Source organism: Mustelus asterias, unplaced genomic scaffold, assembly GCF_964213995.1.
Source record: "Mustelus asterias unplaced genomic scaffold, sMusAst1.hap1.1 HAP1_SCAFFOLD_210, whole genome shotgun sequence".
NCBI classification, from domain to species: Eukaryota; Metazoa; Chordata; class Chondrichthyes; order Carcharhiniformes; family Triakidae; genus Mustelus; species Mustelus asterias.
In genome coordinates this window covers 291499-312423 of record NW_027590197.1, presented here as the reverse complement: position 1 = coordinate 312423, position 20925 = coordinate 291499, and the positions used below count along the sequence as shown (strand labels likewise).

Below are 20925 nucleotides of genomic sequence, written 5' to 3'. Positions count from 1 at the left end.
TTTGGAAACACTTTGTGGATCCGCAAACCCTTCAGAATCATTGTCAGCTCCCTGGTTTGCAGCTGCGGGGCTTCTCCCTCCCGGGAACAGGCCCAGGTTAACGGCCCCATCCTGGCTCAGCCACTGGAGGATGGTTCACATCAGAGGATGGGGGAGGGGGACAATAAATAAGAGGTTACACTTTGGCCTCAAATCAATGAGGACTCTGATCTCTGGGAAGGGAGGAAACCCTGGGAGGTGGGCGGGGAGGATTCACAAACACCCGCTGGAGGCCCCAACACCCCCAATAAGACCCATTGGTTTTATTGTCAGTCTGCAGACAGGAGCTGGAGAACTGAACCTGTCTTGATGCTCTCTCCACTCCCATTGTTTTGTTTCTTAAAGACTTGATTAGTTGTAAGTATTCGCATTCCAACCATTATTCATGTAAATTGAGTCTGTGTCTTTATAAGCTCTGTTTGTGAACAGAATTCCCACTCACCTGAAGAAGGGGCTTAGAGCTTCGAAAGCTTGTGTGGCTTTTGCTACCAAATAAACCTGTTGGACTTTAACCTGGTGTTGTTAAACTTCTTACTGTGTTTACCCCAGTCCAACGCCGGCATCTCCACATCAGAACTGAACCCAGACAGAGGAGGGAGGGAGAAAACTGGGAGTGGAGGAAAGAAATGGTGAGATGGGTTTGGATTTCAGCCCAGGGAGGAGGGAGAGTGTGTGGGACGGGGATTTACAGATTTGGGGGAACAAGAGAGGAAAAAATGTTTTAGAGAAATTAGAATTGTCTGTTCAGAGTTTCTATCTGATTGACCGTGACAATTTTTGTAAACTCCTTTTACAGGTGAGGTGAGGAAACATCACATAAAAATCAGACTGAGTATCGATTTATTAGGACCTGAATATCCTGAGACTTTGAATGTGGAAGGAGAAATGTTTGTCTGTTCTGCCTGGAGGAGAAGATTTCAAACATCAGTGTGACTGGAAAAGCACTGAGACACACACACCCAAGTGAGAGTGTTCCAGTGAACTGACTGTGGAAAGAGCTTAAACCAGTTACACAGCCTGAAAAAACATCACACCATTCACATCTGGGAGAAACTGTACATGTGTTCTGAGGCTTCAACTGATCATTCAACGTGGAGAGACACAAGGACACTGGCACTATGGAGAAACCGTGGAAATGCGAGGACTGTGGGAAGGGATTCAATTATCCTTCCCATCTCGAAACTCATCGTCGCAGTCACACAGGAGAGAGACCGTTCATCTGCTGTGTGTGTGGAAAAGGTTTTCTTCAGTCACAACACCTGCAGTCACACCAACGCTCTCATTCCAATAAGAGACATTTAAAATGTTCCAACTGTGAGAAGAGCTTTAAGAGCAAAAAGCACTTGAAACAACACCAACACACTCACACTGGAGAGAGGCCGTTCATCTGTTCTGTGTGTGGGAAGGGATTCACTCAGTCAGCCACCCTGATTAGACACCAGCAGACTCACACAGGAAAAAGGCCGTTCACCTGCTCAGTGTGTGGGAAAGGATTCATTCAGTCATCCACCCTGCTGAGGCATCTGCGAGTTCACACTGGGGAGAGGCCGTTCCCTTGCTCCAAGTGTGGGAAGGAATTCACTCGGTTAGACACGCTCAGTTTGCATCAGCATGTTCACACTGAAAAATTACTTTTTAAACATTACGAATGAGAGAAGAGTGAGTTGCAGACACACCAATGCATTCATCTGCTCTGTCAGTGGGAAGGGACTTATTCAGTCACAACACCTATTGAGACATCAGTGAGTTTTTGTGCAAGGGTGGGATTCTGTCAATCACTTCCATTGTGTGTTTCTGCTCATGTTAAACTCCAACCCTGTTATAGGAGTTATTGATATTCTAGATAAATGTCACTAAGTCAGTTTTTATGGAAATGCTCAGTGCTGTGTTAATATTTCTCCAATGTAAGAGGAGACAAATTGATGTCCTGCTACCAGCTTCATTTTGGGGCCTTTTCTCATTTCGAACTCTAGGTTATTTCCGTTCTCACGCCTTCGGTTATTCTCATGGACAATTCTCAGCTCCCCATATTTTCCAGAGTGTCTCTCCTGGCGCTGGGATCCAGGGAAGTTATCGGTCACAGTCCTGTGATCAATAAAGCGAAAACCAAGTTTGCTTGTTGTTTTTGACTCTTGGACTTCACCCCTGTCCCAAAACATCTCTCTCTTCTTTGACATGTGAATGGAACATGATGCCTGCAAACCTGGTTTAAATTGAAATCGTCTCAGCAAATTTAACAGGAGCCTGCAGGCTGATGAGACAGTGTAACACTGTCAGTGTGTTCCTGTACAGCTCTGTATTTAACAGGAGCCTGCAGGCTCATGAGACTTTATGAAGATGTGACTAGTGCGGTTGACAGAGGGGAACCGGTGGATGCAGTGTTTTTGGATTTCCAAAAGGCGTTTGATAAGGTGCCTCACAAAAGGTTGCTGAAGAAGATTGGGTCACACGGAGTTGGGGGTAGGGTGTTAGCGTGGATTGGGGATTGGCTATCCGACAGGAAGCAGAGAGTCGGAATAAATGGGTGCTTTTCTGGTTGGCGGATGGTAACTAGTGGCGTGCCGCAGGGATCGGTACTGGGGCCTCAACTATTTACCATTTATATAGACGATCTGGAGGAGGGGACTGAGTGTAGGGTAACAAAGTTTGCAGACGACACAAAGATAAGTGGAAAAGTGAATCGTGTGGAGGGTGTAGAAGGTCTGCAAAGAGATTTGGACAGGCTGAGTGAGTGGGCGAGGATCTGGCAGATGGAGTATAACGTTAACAAATGCGAGGTTATTCACTTTGGAAGAAATAATAGCAAATTGGATTATTATCTAAATGGAAAAAATTACAACATGCTACTGTGCAAAGGGACCTGGGGGTCCTTGTGCATGAGATGCAAAAACCCAGTCTGCAGGTGCAACAGGTGATCAAGAAGGCAAATGGGATGTTGGCCTATATCGCAAGGGGGATAGAATATAAAAGCAGAGATGTCTTGCTGCATCTGTACAGGGCATTGGTGAGGCCGCAGCTGGAATACTGTGTGCAGTATTGGTCCCCTTATTTGCGGAAGGATATATTGGCCTTGGAGGGAGTGCAGAGAAGGTTCACCAGGTTGATACCAGAGATGAGGGGTGTTGATTATGAGGAGAGACTGAGCAGATTGGGTTTGTACTCGTTGGAATTTAGAAGGCTGAGGGGGGATCTTATAGAGACCTATAAGATAATGAAGGGGCTGGATAGGGAAGAGGTGGAGAGATTCTTTCCACTGAGAAAGGAAGCTAGAACTAGAGGGCACAGCCTCAAAATAAAGGGGGGTCAGTTTAGGACAGAGTTGAGGAGGAACTTCTTCTCTCAGAGGGTGGTGAATCTCTGGAATTCTCTGTCCACTGAAGTGGTGGAGGCTTCCTCGTTGAATATGTTTAAATCACGGATAGATGGATTTCTGATCGGTAAGGGAATTAGGGGTTATAGGGATCAGGCGGGGAAGTGGAACTGATCCACTTCAGATCAGTCATGATTTTATTGAATGGCGGGGCAGGCTCGAGGGGCTAGATGGCCTACTCCTGCTCCTATTTCTTATGTTCTTATGACTCTTACACTGTCTGTGCTCCTGTACTGCTCTGTATTTAACAGGAGCCTGCAGGCTGATGAGACAGTGTAACACTGTCAGTGTGTTCCTGTACAGCTTTGTATTTAACAGGAACCTGCAGGCTGATTAGACTCTTATACGGTCAGTGTGCTCCTGTACTGTGGAGCCTTTGCTGTTATGAAATGTGGGTGAAAAGTAATGAGACTCATATCCTTGCTCATGTTGCTGTGATTGTGTAGAAAGGGGGATGTGTAAAGAGCTGGTCTTTGTGTGGAGATGTGAACCAAGGAAATGGTATCTGTGAGTGACACAACCTTGTGCTCACACTCAGAACAATGCACAGATATCATTCTGGTTATGGTTTGAACAGGGTCAGATCACAACTGTAGTGAGCAATTTAAATATAAATATCTCCAGTATAGCTGCAGCTTGTTCGATCAGAGCTGGGGAGGAGAGAGCTCTGAATCCACTGTATTATCTCTGTTCTCCAGACTGGGTAACTTTTTAAATCGAATGATATTTCATTCAAGAAACAGGCTTACAGCCCATGGGTCTTATTGGGGGTGTTGGGGCCTCCAGCGGGTGTTTGTGAATCCTCCCCGCCCACCTCCCAGGGTTTCCTTCCTTCCCAGAGATCAGAGTCCTCATTGATTTGAGGCCAAAGTGTAACCTCTTATTTATTGTCCCCCTCCCCCATCCTCTGATGTGAACCATCCTCCAGTGGCTGAGCCAGGATGGGGCCGTTAACCTGGGCCTGTTCCCGGGAGGGAGGGAGGGAGAAGCCCCGCAGCTGCAAACCAGGGAGCTGACAATGATTCTGAAGGGTTTGCGGATCCACAAAGTGTTTCCAAATCCTCCCCAATGTCCAACCGCTTCAGCGCTGTCCCTGCGGTAAAGCCGGGGCCTGAGGCCTGGGCCAGAAGTTGGTGCTGTTTCCAGTACAGCCGTGGTTTCCATTCCCACCCTGTGCTCACAATCTCCTCCAGAACCCTCACCAACACCATGACTGACACTGAGCATGCTCAGAGCGCACACCCACACCACCTGATGTGGAGGTGCCGGTGTTGGACTGGGTGAGTCACCTGATAAAGGGGCGGAGCTCCGAAAGCTCCTGATTCCAAATAAACCTGTTGGACTTTCACCTGGTGTTGTGACTTCTTACTGTGCTCACCACACCTGCGCAGTGCGTTCCCAGGCTCCCCAGCGCCTGATCATCTTTGCGCATGCTCCACTCCCAGCCTGGACCCGCCCCTCATTTACTCTCATTGGCTGGATGACCAGCCGCTCCCGCTGGGTCCTCCAACCCCGCCCCTCATTCACTCCGATTGGTTGGAGGACCAGCTGCTCCCACTCGGTCCCCCAGCCCCGCCCCCTCTTCCTATTGGCCCGGAGCTGCCCTAAATCAGCCCCCGGGCATTGTGATGTGAGCATGCGCAGTGTCATTGCTGTCCTTGGCGCTTGTTTGTCCCGGAGAAGCGGAGTCAGCGTTAGGCGGTGGCTGGGAGGATTTGGAAACACTTTGTGGATCCGCAGGCGGGAAGGAGCTCGAGCCGGCGGGTTTTCAATGGGAATTTTAAATGGCGCGGATCCAGAGCCCGAAAGAAAACCGGAAACATAAATGGATCCGGGCGGTGAGGCTTCATAAACACCCGGTGTCGGCCAGATGCCGGATCTCGGGTCAGGGTGACACAGTGGTTAGCACTGCTGCTTCACAGCGCCAGGGACCCGGGTTCAACTCCCAGCCTGGGTCACTGTCTGTGCGGAGTCTGCACATTCTCCCCGTGTCTGCGTGGGTTTCCTCCGGGTGCTCCGGTTTCCTCCCACAGTCTGAAAGACATGCTGGTTAGGGTGCATTGACCCGAACAGGTGCCGGAGTGTGGCGACTAGGCGATTTTCACAGTAACTTCATTGCAGTGTTAATGTAAACCTACTTGTGACACTAATAATTAAACTTTAATCCCTCAATTTGTGAGGCAAAATCCTCAGATGTTAACATCGGCCATCTTTATTCAGGGCAAAACCAAATGGATAATCCTCAGCAAACAAAACATCAGAGATAGAGTTTACTGTGAAATCAGTGGGTTGTTGTAAAACAGGAGGTCAGAGTTATAGCCAACAACAACTTCTATTTATAATATCATAAATCATCCCAGTGCACTTCACACAAGTGGCACAGTGGTTAGCACTGCTGCCTCACAGCGCCAGGATTCGATTCCCGGCTTGGGTCACTGTGTGGAGTTTGCACATTCTCCCCCGTGTGTGCGTGGGTTTCCTTCGGGTACTATGGTTTCCTCCCACAGTCGGAAAGATGTGCGGCTTAGGTGCATTGACCCAAACAGGTGCTGGAGTGTGACGACTAGGGGAATTTCACAGTAACTTCATTGCAGTGTTAATGTAAGTCTTACTGGTGACTGATAAATAAACTTTAAGGAACATTATAAAACAAAGTGAGATTCCCAGATACATCAGGAGATATTAGGACAGATAACCAAAAACTTGGACAAAGAGGTGAGTTTAAAAGAGGCTTAAAGGAGGAAAGTGAGGGAGAGACAGAGAGGTGTAGGAAGGGAATTCAGATCCTGGGGCTGAAGACCTGAAGACACGACCACCAGTAGTGGAGCAATTACAGTAGGGAATGTACAAGAGCAGCACTGATATCTCGGATGTTTGTGGGAAGATTACAGAGATCGGGAGGGCTGAAGCCATGGAACGATTTGAAAACAAAACAATCAAGGTGTTTCATGACTGGGAGCCAAGGCAAGTCAGGGAGGACAGGGGTGATCAGGGACTTGCTGTTAATTAGGAAAGGGTTGGCAGACTTTTGGATGACTTCACGTTTCCACGGGTAAAATGTGGGAGACCTGCAAGAGTGCGATGGAACAGTTGAGTTTGGAGGTAACAATGGCCTGAATGAGGGTTTGAGCAGCAGATGCACTGAGGTAGAGCTGAGGTCATGTGATGTTACCGAGGTGGAAATAGGTGGTCCCAGAAACTTGGGATCAAATGGGACACCGAGGTTATGAACAAACTAGCTTAATTTCAGACATTTGCCAGGAAGAGGGATTGAGTGGATTGCAAAGGAACAAGACTTGGAAGGGGGACCAAAAACAGTGGCTTCAGTATTCTTGATATTTAATTGAGGTTAATTAGTCAGCAGGAAGAGAACCAGAAAGCAGAATGGGCCATGAGACTGAAACCAGGTTTAACTTAGTTAGAGAGGGAGGTTTAGAGAAACCCTCTTCACAATTTCTCATCAAATCTCTAAACAGTCAGTTCTGGACACAAAGTTAACATCTGCTATTCTGACTGATCGGGTCAGGGTGATTCAGATTAATGTTTTCTCATGTGTTATGAATGAAGTGAATCATCGAAAATACCATCTCGAGTTGTACACATTTTTAAGAGGAAACTGAAATAATTATCTGTCAATTTATTTGGATTTCAGTTCAGGGAGGAGGGAGAGTGTGTGGGATGGGGATCTGCAACTGTGGGGGTTCGAGAGGAAAGAATTCCAGAGAAACTAGAATTGTCTGTTCAGAATTTCTATCCTGGACTGTTAGTGATGACTTTTATTGATGGTTTTTACAGGTGTTAGAAGTTGAGGATTGCAGATGGGAATCTCAATCCAGACCTCACATCAAGATCTGACAGAATCACTCGATTCATAGGACCTGGATATCATCATAGTTGGAAAGTGGAAGGAGAAATGTTTGTTTGTTCTGTCTATGGGAAAAGATTTCAAACATCGGTGTGACTGGAAAAGCACCGAGACACACAGTGAGAGTGTTCCAGTGAACTGACTGTGAAAAGAGCTTTAACCAGTTACACAGCCTGAAAATACATCACCATTCACAGCGAGGAGAAACTGTACACGTGTTGTGTGTGTGGACCAGGCTTCAACTGATCATCAACATGGAGAGACATGATGATACTGACACCACAGAGAAACCGTGGATATGTGGCGACTGTGGGAAAGCATTCACTTGCCCATCCAAACTGGAAACTCATCGACGCACCCACACTGGGGAGAGACCCTTCACCTGCTCCATGTGTGGGAAGGATTTCACTCAGTCATCCAACCTAGCATTACATCAGCGTGTTCACACTGGGGAGAGGCCGTTCAGCTGCTGTGTGTGTGGGAAAAGGTTCATTCAGTCATACAATCTAGCGTTACACCGGCGGGTTCACACTGGGGAGAGGCCGTTCACCTGCTCCGTGTGTGGGAAGGGATTCATTAATTCCTCTAACCTAGTGGCACACCAGCGAGTTCACTCCGGGGAGAAACCATTCAGTTGCACTGACTGTGGAATGAGCTTTAGGCTTTCATCCACCCTGCTGAAACACCAGCGAGTTCACACTGGGGAGAGGCCATTCAGCTGCACTGACTGTGGAAAGAGTTTCAGACACTCAGGCAGTCTCACTGTACACCAGCGAGCTCACACTGGGGAGAGGCCATTCACCTGCTCCGAGTGTGGGAAGGGATTCACTGATTCATGCCAACTGCTGAGACATGAACGAGTTCACACCGGGGAGAGGCCGTTCACCTGCTCCGAGTGTGGGAAGGGATTCATTGATTCATCTCAGCTGCTGAAACACCAGCGAGTTCACAAGTGAGGGCAGGGGTTGGATTCTGCTGTTATTGCTGCTCTTAATGACAACCGGGCCCTTTCATTCTGACAGCTGGAGTTTGTTTCTGCTGATGTTAATACAGCCGGTAACTGGGCTGGAGTTTAATATTCTGGATCTAGAGGTGGTTGTGCTCCTGGGGCTGCAGTTACCGCGGTCCATCTGAAATTAGTTTACAACAAGATTCAGAACTTTTACTTCAATCTCAAATTGTTTAAGTGAAGTTTATTTATTAGTGTCACAAGTAGGCTTACATTAACACTGCAATGAAGTTACTGTGAAAATCCCCCAGTCGCCACACTAGTCGCCTGTCCGGGTTACACTGAGGGAGAATTCAGCATGGCCAATGCACCTAACCAGCACATCTTTCGGACTGTGAGGAAACCAGAGCACCTGGAGGAAACCCATGCAGACACGGGGAGAATGTGCAGAGTCCGCACTGATAGTGACCTAAATCAGGAATCGAACCCGGGTCCTGGCGCTGTGAGGCAGCAGTGCGAACCACTGTGCCGTCCTATTGATCTTTGGCCCGAATTCTACAATTCAGTGTCTGAGAGGTTCCACTGATGAACATCTCCAATTAGAAAGTGCTGATTAATCCTTGCTGAGAATTCTTACTGACCTACACACAGTGACACCTCCAGTATCCCCCAGAAAGAAGGGGAATGGGAATTGGTGGAGAATCGAGAGTTCCCAAATTTCACCCATCCCATCTGGTACAGAAATCCCCTCAGCTCAGGAATGGAGAAAAGTCAAATCCAAGTAACAGGTTGTAAGAAATCACCATCTAATAGCCTTATAAAATCTTTGGATACTGATGGAATATTATACAAAGAGCCTTCCCTTTGTCTTCTGAAGAAAGCTTGCTGGCTGACAAACACAGGACAAGCCTTTCTCCCTGCCAAGGACCTGTCTCTCGCACAGGCCCTGAAGCAAGACATTTTTAATCCTGATACCATTGGCTCTTATGGTAACTAACTACATGTAAAGGTTAAAACAGGCCCTCAAGAGCAAGGAGATTTCAAATTGACTGGCTTCTCCCCAACACCCACAATCAGGCTCATTGAAGTGAACCTTCCATAGGCACCAGTTATGGACATCAACATTCACTTGGCTTCATCCGTCTGCTTGTCCTCTGGGATCTGTAAATCTCTCTCACCTGTCACAGGTCAGGTGCTTTTCCTATCTATTTAACTCACACATCTTGTTTTAACTGTTACTTCTCAATAAACTGTTTTAAAATCGCTTCTGAGCTCAATTCCCTCTTTGGGTGCAGACCAGTAAGAGTTTAGAAAGTAGATTTTTAAATGTTTCTGTAGGTATGTGGATAGGAAGAAGTGAGTGAAAGTAAACATTCTCTATGAGAGGCAGATAAAAGTCAAAATATAATGGGGAACAAGGAAATGGCAGAGAAATGCAACAAATACTTTGTATCTATCTGTCTTCATGGTAGAAGACAAAAGAGAAATTCTAATAATGGGGAACCAAGGGGTTAGTGCAAGGGGGCGGGAACTTTAATACAAGGAAGAGCCATTTTTAAACATTAGTCACCAATACAATATCGTTCGAGTTGTAATGCTGTTCATCAAATGTCAATAATAATGAAAAACTGGACAGACATGTTCCAACCTCATTTTATGGAACTTTACAGAAAAGTTGTTAATTAAATGATCCTTTCTGACAAGTGCAATGTGAATAAAAGTTTTAAAAAATGAAACTAGCCATTTAATTCCCATCAAAATGGGTTTGATCGATCAATGGTGGGAGCTGCACAAGTCCAAAGCTGTGGTGGCTTTGGAGACCGGTGACACAGTCCCTTGTCCAATAAGAATGAGGGTCTTATAGAAATAGAGACTGGAGAAATTAATGGGACTAAATGGTGACAAATTCCCCGGACCAGACAACCTGCATCTTGGGGATTTAAAAGAGGGAGCTTCAGAAATAGTGGATGCATTAGTTTGATCTTCCAGAATTCCTTAAACTCTCGAACAGTTCCCAAGGATCGGAAGTCAGCAAACATTAACCTCACTAGTCCAGAAAGTAGGAGAGAAAATGGGGAATTTAGACCAGTTCACATCAGTTGTAGGTGAAATATTAGAAATCTTATTGTTTGGGACTTGGTAACAGGGTACTTATAAAATCAAAAACAAAAAAACGTTTCAAGTCTGGATGACCCTTCGTCAGCTCTGACAGACAGTCATCCAGACTCGACATGTTGGCTCTATTCTCTCCCCACAGATGCTGTCAGACCTGCTGAGATTTTCCAGCATTTTCTATTTTTGTTTCAGATTCCAGCATCCGCAGTATTTTGCTTTTACCGATAAAATCAGACTCGGATCAAATTAATGGTGGTGAGAAAAATGAGAGGTGATCTGATCAGAGTATATGATTCTTCATGGGCCTGAGAGGTTCGATGGTGTGAAAATGTTTCCCCTGACTGCGGAACCTGGAACACTGGGTCACAGTCTCAGAATAAGGGGTCAATCATTTAGATTGAATTGAGGAGAAAATTCTTCACTCAGTTGTGAATGTCTAGAATTCTCTACCCCAGGGAGCAGTGGATGCTCGGCATTGGGTATAATTAAGACAAAGATTGATAAATATTTGGGTATAAAGAGAAGTTAAGCGATATGGGGACAGTGCGGGGAGGTGGGGTTGAGGTAGATTATCAACCTTGATCTCAGTGAATAGCTGAACAAACTCAAAGGGCTGAATGGCCTCTTCCTGCTCCTATTTCTTATTACATTAAACCTCAGTCTGATTTCCCTCAAACTGCTGAGTGAGTGAATTAAATCTTTCTTCACAAATCACCAGTCTACAAGTCAGAATATAAACATTGTTTATTGGTTACAAATTGCAGTTAAATCTGGGCAAATTGTCTCTTTCTAGACATGTCTAAATGCAATCAGAGTTATCCAGCAGTTCAACACTAATGGGGAGAGATATTTCACAAAACAAGTAACAAAGATCCCAGGATACTCAGTGATTCACTGTAAATTAGCACTAATGGATGCTGAGTATTCATTACAGCAAGGAGCAGAGTCTGAGCTTATAAATTATCGAGTTTACTTTCAGAGTAATTCCTTCAATATCTGCAAGTTAACAGCTATGAACAACTCATCTATCAAACAGCTCAAGCCTGCCTGTGATTACCAACATTCAGAGCTTACACTGCCTCATCCTGGAGTTACAGAACAGACTTTCTCCTGTCAATGTAGAGCTGCAGGAATGCACTGTGATCTGTTTATTGTTCATCTTTATTTCAGCAGTCTCTAAATGATATAAATTTAAAACAAAGTATTGCAGGTGTGATGGTTTATTGACAGGGGATCTCATAGAAACTTATAAAAATCTAACAGGGTTAAACAGGGTAGATTCAGAAAGAATGTTCCCAATGGTGGGGGGGGGTCCAGAATTAGGGGTCATAGTTTGAGGATAAGGGGTAAACCTTTTAGGACTGAGTTGAGAAATTTCTTCACCCAGAGGGTGGTGCATCTGTAGAATTCACTACCACAGAAAATAATTGAGGCTAAAATGTTTTGTGATTTGAAGAAGGAATTAGATATAGCTCTTGGGCCTAAAGGGATATTTGGCGGGGGGGACCGGGATATTGAATTTGATGATCAGCCATGATCATAATAAATGGCGGAGCAGGCTCGAAGGGCTGAATGGCCTACTCCTGCTTCTAGTTTCTATGTATGTTTCAATGTAACAGGGCCTCTAACTCAAATATAACTGTTAGTTGTCAATGGCTGGGAAGCTAATGGCTCCAGACCTTACCTCACCAAGACTTCATGGGTTTCACAGCACTTGCTCTATAATTATCCAAGGGTATGTGATGTATTTCACTTGTCAAATAAGGATGCAGCTACAGACAAAGAGCCAGTCACAAGATTCTCATATCTTACACTGATTACAATTAAGCAGAATATCACATCAGGTTAAATGATTAATATAATTCAATTATTTGATCATTACACATCACTAAACTACAAACTGACCTTTCCTACAGTCTCACAGTCCAATCAAGCAACAGGTTGACACGGAGATAGATAGGAAAGCATGTTGTGAGGAGGATACAAAGAATCTGCAAAGGTATATAAATAGGTAAGTGAGTAGGGAAAAATCTTAGCAGAGTATGATATGGGAACATATAAGGATATTGACTTTAGCAGGAAGAATAGGAAAAAACTATATAATCTAAATAGAGTGTAGAATGCTGCAGGACTGAGGGATCTGGGTGAAATTCTAAAAGAATCGCAGAAAAGTAACAAGCAGGAACAGCAAGTTGTTAGGAAGGTTTTCTGTAAGGGAGATGGAATATAAAAGTAACAAAGTCTTGCTACAACTATACAAAGAATTGGTGAAACTGCACCAAGAGTACTGTGTTCAGATTTGGTCTCCTTGCTTGAACAGTGATACAGGTGCATTGGAGACAGTTCAGGGGAGATTCACTAGACTGATTGCTTGGATGAAGGAGTTTGTCTTCTGGGGAAAGTTGAGCAAGTTGGGTCTATACTCAATGGAATTTAGAAGAATGAGAGGTGACCTGACTGAAACATGAGATTCTGAGGGATCTTGTCAGGGTGGATGCCGAGAGAATGTTTTGTTTTTGTGAGGAATCTCGAAGCAGGAGTCACACTTTAAAGATAAGGCTCTCCCATTTCAGGCAGATATCAGGGAAATTTCTTCTCTGAGGGTCATTAGGCTGTGGAATTTTCGTCCCCAGAGAGCAATGGAGGCTGTGGGTCATTGAACATATTCAAGGCTGAGTTAGACAGAGTATTAACAAGGAGTCAAGGATTATGGAGCAGCAGGAAAGTGGAGTGAAGGCCACAGTCAGATCAGCCATGATTCTTATTGAATTGTGGAGCAAGTTTGAGGGGCCAAATGGCCGACACCTGCTCCTAATCCTTGTGATCTGAACCCTCCATCATCTCGTGTGGCACGGGATAGATTCAGAATAGACATAGATCAAAACTGCACATCCATGAGGTGCTGTGGGTCATCAGCATCACAATATTCAACCACTATTTGTAAACTCATGGCCCGGCACATCCCTCACTCTACCATCACCATCAAGCCAAGGGACCATTCTGGTTCAACATGGAGTGTAGGAGGACATGTCAGGAGCAGCACCAGGCACCCTAAAGCTGAGATTCCAATCTGGTGACTGGTAACACTTTACTATAAGCACACTAAACAACAGAAGCAGCATGTTCTAGGCAGGACCAAACAATCCACAAACAACGGATCAGATCAGAGCTGCAGTCCCCCCACATCTACCCGTGAATGGTGGGGGACAATTAAACAAATCACAGAGAGAGAAAGCTCCACAGATATCCCCATCCTCAGTGACTGGGGAAAGAAGCGGATCAGTGCATTTAACTGTTTTGTCTTTGGTGATCACAGATATGTTATTGATATGTTCCTTGGATTCCGAGACCAGGAAAGACACTCTGGAAGGGATGGGAGCTGGAACTTGTCCATGAGAGTAACTGAAGGTATGAGAACTGAAATAATTGAGAGTTAGAAAAGACAAAGGCCACAAAAAAGCAGCAATTGGTAACAAGACATTGATTAATCTGTTCTTATCCTGAACAAATGAAGGTCCCCGCATTGTGTCTGAAACAATATTAGTTCATCTGACATTTATCCAGAATATTAATCTCCAGCCCAGTTATAGCGATGAATGAACATGGTTCAGTCCTGGATGTCATCACCAGCAGCAATAACAGCAGAATCCACCCCTGCAGACACTTGTCAACTTTCTGGTGGGTAAGATGGTGGGTTGACTGAGTGAATCCCATCTCACACTCAGAGAAGGTGAACGGTCTCTCTACATTGTGAGTGTGTTGGTGTCTCAGCAGGTGGGATGAGTGAGAAAATCCCTTCCCGCACTCAGAGCAAGTGAACGGTTTCTCCCTGGTGTGAATGTGCTGGTGTGTTCGCAGGTTGGATGAGCGAGTGAATCCCTTTCCACAGTCGGAGCAGGTGAACAGTCTCTCCCTGCGAACTTGCTAGTGTCTCAGCAGAATACTGGAGGTCTTAAAGCTCTTCCCACATTCAGAACATTTGAAAGGTTTCTTATCCAAGTGAACGAGTTGGTGTGATCTGAGGCTGGTTAAATAAATGAATCCTTTTCCACACAAGGAATAGGTGAATGACCTCTCCCCAATGTGAACTCGCGGTGTTTCTGGAGGCTGGATAACAGAGTGAATTCCTTCCCACACACTGTACATCTGAATGGCCTCTCCTCATTGTGAACTCGCTGGTGTATCAGCAGATCACTTGTGGTTTTATAACGCTTCTCAAATTCCGTACATTTGAAAGGTCTGTTATCAATGTGAACCAGTCGGTGTGTAGTGAGGTGGGATGATCATGTGAATCCGTTCCCTCACACAGAGCAGGTGAATGGCCTCTCCCCAGTGTGAGTGTGTTCGTGTTCAGTGAGGTTCTGTGATTGTTTAAATAGCTTCCCACAATGCGAGCAACTGAACTGTCTCACAATGTGAATGATCTGGTGCTTGACAGATCCTCAGAGCTTTTAGAATTGTTATCACTGTCAAAGCCTCTCTTCAATGTGAACGTGCTGGTGGGTCAGCAGATGGGATGATTGAATGAATCCCTTCCTGCACACAGAGCAGGTGAATGGTCTCTCCCCAATGTGACTGCGGCGATGCATTTCCAGCAGAGATGGATAATTGAATCCCTTCCCACAGTCACCACATTTTCAAGTTTTTTTACACACAGGGTGGTGGGTGCCTGGAACTCGATGCCGGGGGAGGTAGTGGAAGCAGATACGATAGTGAGTTTTAAGGGGCGTCTGGACAAATACATGAATAGGATGGGAATAGAGGGATATGGTCCCCGGAAGGGTAGGGGATTTTAGTTTAGTTGGGCAGCATGGTCGGTGCAGGCTTGGAGGGCCGAAGGGCCTGTTCCTGTGCTGTAGTTTTCTTTGTTCTTTGTTCCATGGTTTCTCCATGGTGCCAGTATCCTTGTGTCTCTCTTGGTTAAATGATCTGTTCAAGCCTTGCCCACACAAAGAACTTGCGTATTCTTTCTCAGTAAGGGAATCAAGGGTCATGGGGATAAGGCAGGAAAGTGGGGTTGAGGATTATATCAGATCAACCATGATCTCATTGAATGGTGGAGCAGACTCGATGGGCCCAATGGCCTAACTCTGATCCTAGGTCTTCCCATCCTTTGGCTCGCTGCTGTGAATAGTGTGATGTTTTTTTCAGGCTGTGTAACTGGTTAAAGCTGTTTCCACAGTCAGCTCACTGGAACTTGGGTGTATGTTTGTTCTGTGCTTTTCCAGTCACACTGATGTTTGAAATCTTTCACATTTAAAGGTCGATGATATTCATGTTGTGATGAATGGAGTGACTTTTTCAGATTTTGATGTGATGTTTGTTTTCAGTTTCCCGTCTGTGTACCTGTGTACCCGGAATGCTCCACCATTCAATGAGATCATGGTTGATCTGATATAATCCTCAACTCCATTGGCAGAGTCAGTATCACTGTCAGTACAGGATAGAAATTCAGAACAAGCATTTCTAGTTTCCACAGAACATTCTTTTCTCTCTTGTTTCTCCAATCTTGTGGTCCAATCAAACTTCCATCTCAACTAAACCAGAAATTTGTTTCCAGTGTCTATGAGACACTCTGTACCCTGAGTTGTGGAAGGTATCGAGTGTTCCAGTCAACACCGCACACTCCCTCTCCAGGACCATTCGAGCATGGACAAGACCACGGAAGAGCAGCCGACAGCCAAGTTACCTCCTGCTGATCTACAAATTACTGTTTTAACCAGCCCCAAGAGCAGGTCCAGGAAAAGATCCTCTGACCTCCCTAGCCTGCTCCACACTGGGCAGCCAACGAATAGGAGTGTGGGGCAGAAAAGAAGTGTAATTAAAAGGGGAGAGGCAGCTCCTTCAAGGTCTGCAACCTCTCACACTGAATATAAACATGGTTCATGGATTCCTCGCGGCTGCAAAACATCAGCTGCAGCTTGAGAGTGGGTGAAAATGTTGAAAAAACTCAAATTCTGGTGGCTGTATCGGACACTAGGACCCGGTGTGAAGAGAATAACCTTAGCCCCGCCCCCATACTGTTGCGTCAAGAATAACCAGCCGCATGCGCTCCTCGTTGAACCAAGATGGCGGCCGTCAGCCTGGACTTGGGCCTCGGAGGGGAAAAGACCCGGAGCTGCAAACACGGGAGCGGCAGAGTCTCAATCGCGGTTTGAGGCACTCACCAATTGTTTAGAAACTCTCCCTATCCAGAACCCGCTCCATCAGAGTTTTCTCTTTCTTCCCCCCTGCAAAGAGGCAAAAACAGCCCAACCCCATCGCCATTACTGACAGTGCGCACGCTCCAATATGAGGGGTTAATGCGCCTGTGCGGTGCCTGCCTCTGGTGTGAATAGGGGACATTCAGCACCGCGGGGAATGCTGGGTCAGGGCTCTGCCATTGAAAGTCATTATTAGTAGCTCGTGATGTTTTTACTATTGTGTGTAGATTGGGGGACGGGGGCGGGTTCGATAAATTAATTAAAAGAGGAACCAAGTTATACTGAAATCTATGCATAGATCTTTCATTATCCATCAGAAAGAAAGGGAGTGGTAAGAGGTGGAGAATTGTAAATGTCCCAAAGTCTTCCACAAGCAGCAGCAATTACAGCGGAATCCAAGAGCTCCAGTCAAATGTAAACTCAGAAAATGGTGTGACTGAGTGAAGTATTTCACTGAATAATTGTAGGATTGTATTCTCATGGATATTCCAGGTCACTTCTCAAAATCATTCAATGGAGGTGGGTGTCATTGATTAGACCAGCACTTATTTCCCATCCCTAATTGCCCTTGAAAAGTTGTTGGTGAGCTGCCTTCTTGAATCGCTGCAATCCATGTGGTAGGTACACCCACAGTGACGTTAGGGAGGGAATTCCAAGATTTTGATCCAATGACAGTGAAGGAAAGCGACATATTTCCAAATCAAGATGGTGAGTGGCTTGGAGGGGGAATTCCAAATGGTGGTTTCCCATCTGTCCACTGTCCTTGTCCTTGTAGATTGTAGTGGTCGTGGGTTTTGTTTCATTGCAAGTTTCAGATAGACTTGCAAAAAAATAAAACTTCTTAGGATGTGGACGTTACTGACAAGGCTCAGGTATCTGTCCTGAATTACTATCCTGCACTGACAGTGATATGTTACCAATCACCAGTTATCCTTTGTGATGGTGATAGTTGGCCTTTTTCTTAAACCTCTGCAGTCCATATAGTAAAGGTGCTCCCACAATGCAACAGTATTAGGATTTTAACCCAGTCACATTGAAGGGATAGTGATATTTGTCCAAGTCAGGGAGTTGTGTAGTTTTCCCATGTCCCAGCTGCTCTGGTACTTCCAGGTGGGAAAGATTGTGGGTTTGGGAGATTCTGCCAAAATGCTGGTTGAGTTGCTGATGTATAAAGTCTCTCTCCGTCACCCTCCTCCCGACCTCTCCCTCTTCACACAGAAAGGCTGGATTTTTGTTGTGGGCTCTGAAGGGTGAAGGGTTCCTTTCCCTCAGTGCACTGGTAAACAGTTTGAAGCTTTATGACAATCCAGCAGCTTTCATATCCTTTTTCCTATTCCTAATCCCACAATTTACCAGATTCATTCAGCTCAATTTCACATCTTGCCTTTGTGTTATAATGGCTTGTCTCTTATGTTTCCCTCTTTCTGTTTTCAATTCATTTTTCAGGGGATTAGAAGGTGAGGAATTACAGACAATTGTAAATCAAGGATCACATCAAGATCAGACAGAGTGCCTCGATTCATCAGGATCTAAATATCATAGGCCATTAAACATGGAAGAAAAAAGCACCATTCACAGTGGGGAGAAAACATACACATGTGTGTGGACAAGGCTTCAAACGATCGTCTGGCCTGTCAAGACACAAGCGCAGTCACATCAGGGAGAGACCGTATAAATGTGGAGACTGTGGGAAAGGATTCAATTCCCCAGTTGACCTGGAAAATCACCGACGCACTCACACTGGAGAGAGACCTTTTACCTGCCCTGTGTGTGGGAAGGGATTCACTCAGACGGCTGGCCTGTTGATTCACCAGTGCATTCACAGCAGGGAGAGGCAGTTCACCTGCTCCGAATGTGGAAAAGGATTTACTCAGTCATCGGCCCTGCTGATACATCGGCACATTCACACAGGGGAGAGGCCTTTCACCTGCTCCGTGTGTGGGAAGGGATTCACAGATTTCTCTGCCCTGCAGAGACACCAGCGAGTTCACACCGACAGGAAAGAGTTTAAATGCACTGAGTGTGGAAAGAGTTTTAAAACTCCACGCACACTGCGGGAGCACCAGTACATTCACACCGGTTCCACACCGTTCAGCTGCTCCCACTGCCAGAAGGGGTTCAGGACATCATTCCACCTTGTGGCACATGAGCGCATTCACACTGGAGAGAGGCCATTCACCTGCTCTGAATGTGGGAAAGGATTTAACCGAACATCCAACCTGCAGAAACACCAACGAGTTCACAGTGAAGAGAGACTGTTTAAATGTCCAGACTGCGGGAAAGGCTATAAAAGTTCTGAGGAACTGCATCACCATCAACGTGCTCACTCTGACGAGAGACCATTCATGTGTTCTCACTGCGGGACTGGCTTCAGGCGATCAGGCGACCTCACTGTACACCAGCGAATTCACACTGGGGAGAGGCCGTTCACCTGCCCTGTGTGTGGGAAGAGATTCACTTGTTTATCTTCTCTCACTTCACACCAACTTGTTCACACAAATGAGAGACCGTTCAGATGTTCTGACTGTGAGAAGAGCTTTAAAAGCAGAAAACTTCTGCTCGCACACCAGCGAAATCACTCTGAGGACAAACCGTTCACCTGCACTGAGTGTGGGAAAGGATTCACCCGGTCATCCATTCTGCTGAGACACCAACAAGTTCACAGTGAGGAGAAGCCGTTCACTTGTTCAATGTGTGGAAAGAGATTCACCCAGTCATACAACCTGGTGAGACACCAGCGAGTTCACCAGTGATCACAGGGGTGTGATTCTGCTGTTATTGCTGCTGTTAATTACATCCCAACTAAATTATGTTTATACTGATAGTTGGAATTTATCTGATGTAAATCAGCCCGGTTGGACTTGTTGAATGCCCCACAGCATCTCTCATTCATGTGTCAATAAATCTTCACGCCTGCAGACCTTGTTTTAAATTTAAATCACTCAGAAACTGTATTGAACTAAAGATGAACAATAAACAGATGACAGTCCAATCCACCCCTGTGTGAATGTGCCGATGTATCAGCAGGCCGATGACTAAAGTCTGTTTTGTAACTTCAGGATGAGGATGTGAAAGCTCTGAATGTTGGTTCTCTCATATGTAGGCTGGAGCTATTTGATAGGTGGGATGTTAATAGCTGTAAACTTGGCAGATGTCGAAAGAATTACTATTGGAGTAAACTCACCCATTTATAACCTCAGACTCTGGTCCCTATTGTAATGAACAAGTAACACAGTGGAATAGCGGGATAAATATGTGGGGCTACGGGGATAGGGCCTGGGTAAGATGCTCTGTTGGAGAGTCGGTGCAGACTCGATGGGCCCTGTACCCTTGTGCATTTACCCTGCTAACCCCCCTAACCTACACATCTTTGGATGCTAACGGATAATTTAACATGGCCAATCCACCTAACCTGCACATCTTTGGAATGTAGGAGGAAACGGAAGCACCCAGAGGAAACTCAGACACAGAAACCCAGTGCTGTCAGGCAGCAGTGCTAACCACTGTTCCACCGTGCAGCCCTTCATCTGCTGCTGAATCCCACATCCACACATTACCGCCAGACTTGACAATTTCAACACATTCCTGACTGGTCTCCCACATTCTGTAATTTTGAGATAATCCAAAATGTCCCCATGTCTTGCAGACGCTTCCTCCATCTCCACAACCCCCTCTTCTAATTCTGGACCTCTGTGCAGCCCCTTTGCAATTCCTGCAGCATTGCTGGCCTGCGGACTAATGTCTGGTTCAATCCCCATTCCAGCTGAGGTCGGTGTCGGAGCTGTCTCCTCACCCTGCCCAAGAGTGGATGGTAACGGCAGCCTGCTACTGACACAAACTGCCAGGAAAACAGCTCTGGATGACACATCAGCAGACAATGAGCCAAGGAGCTGCCTATGGGATAAATTCTGCATTACTAGCTATGTGCTGGGTCATTGCTTATTTAGTCACTGCTATAAACAGCGGAATTTTCACTTTGTAAACCTCAGCTTGAAGGAATAAAGTGAATAAATTGGGATATTAACTTTTATCATTATCCATCTGAAGCCAATGGACTCCCTTTCCTCCGCCTTGATGTGACACTGAATCTTAGGTTTGAAGAAGAAACTTAACCTTAGAGCACTGGGTCGTACAGTGGCACAGTGGTTAGCACTGCTGCCTCACAGGGGTTTGGGTTCGATTCCCGGCTTGGGTCACTGTGTGGAGTTTGCACACTTTCCCTGTATCTGTGTGGATTTCCTCCGGGTGCTCCGGTTTCCTCCCACAGACCAAAAGATGTGCTGGTTAGGTGCATTGGCCAAGCTGAATTCTCCCTCAGTGTCCCCGAACAGGTGCCGGAGTGTGGCGACCAGGGGATTTTCACAGTAACTTCATTACAGTGTGA

At 45.8% G+C, this 20925-nt stretch overlaps 3 protein-coding genes across 5 annotated transcripts in view; all 3 read left to right on the top strand.

Moving 5' to 3' along the window:
* LOC144485689 (uncharacterized) overlaps nt 1–20925 on the top strand; it is a 259005-nt gene that overhangs the window by 466 nt on the left and 237614 nt on the right. The gene's annotated exons all lie outside the window — the stretch shown is intronic.
* Nucleotides 69–2191, top strand: LOC144485688 (uncharacterized). Its single transcript, XM_078203802.1, has 2 exons — nt 69–396; nt 836–2191. The coding sequence occupies exon 2, from the start codon at nt 1158–1160 to the stop codon at nt 1689–1691; it is 534 nt and encodes a 177-aa protein (XP_078059928.1). The 5' UTR covers nt 69–396; nt 836–1157; the 3' UTR covers nt 1692–2191.
* Nucleotides 16399–19533, top strand: LOC144485691 (uncharacterized). 2 transcript variants are annotated; one of them, XM_078203805.1, is made up of 2 exons: nt 16399–16490; nt 17988–19533. In XM_078203805.1, the coding sequence occupies exon 2, from the start codon at nt 18887–18889 to the stop codon at nt 19292–19294; it is 408 nt and encodes a 135-aa protein (XP_078059931.1). In that variant the 5' UTR covers nt 16399–16490; nt 17988–18886; the 3' UTR covers nt 19295–19533. The 2 variants fall into 2 exon arrangements, with proteins under 2 accessions (XP_078059931.1, XP_078059932.1); XM_078203806.1 differs by lacking the exon at nt 16399–16490 and adding an exon at nt 17012–17060.

Bases quoted from the DNA above. Each gene is read 5' to 3' on its own strand.
- LOC144485691 (XM_078203805.1), top strand. From the start codon at position 18,887: ATGTGTTCTCACTGCGGGACTGGCTTCAGGCGATCAGGCGACCTCACT.
- LOC144485688 (XM_078203802.1), top strand. From the start codon at position 1,158: ATGGAGAAACCGTGGAAATGCGAGGACTGTGGGAAGGGATTCAATTAT.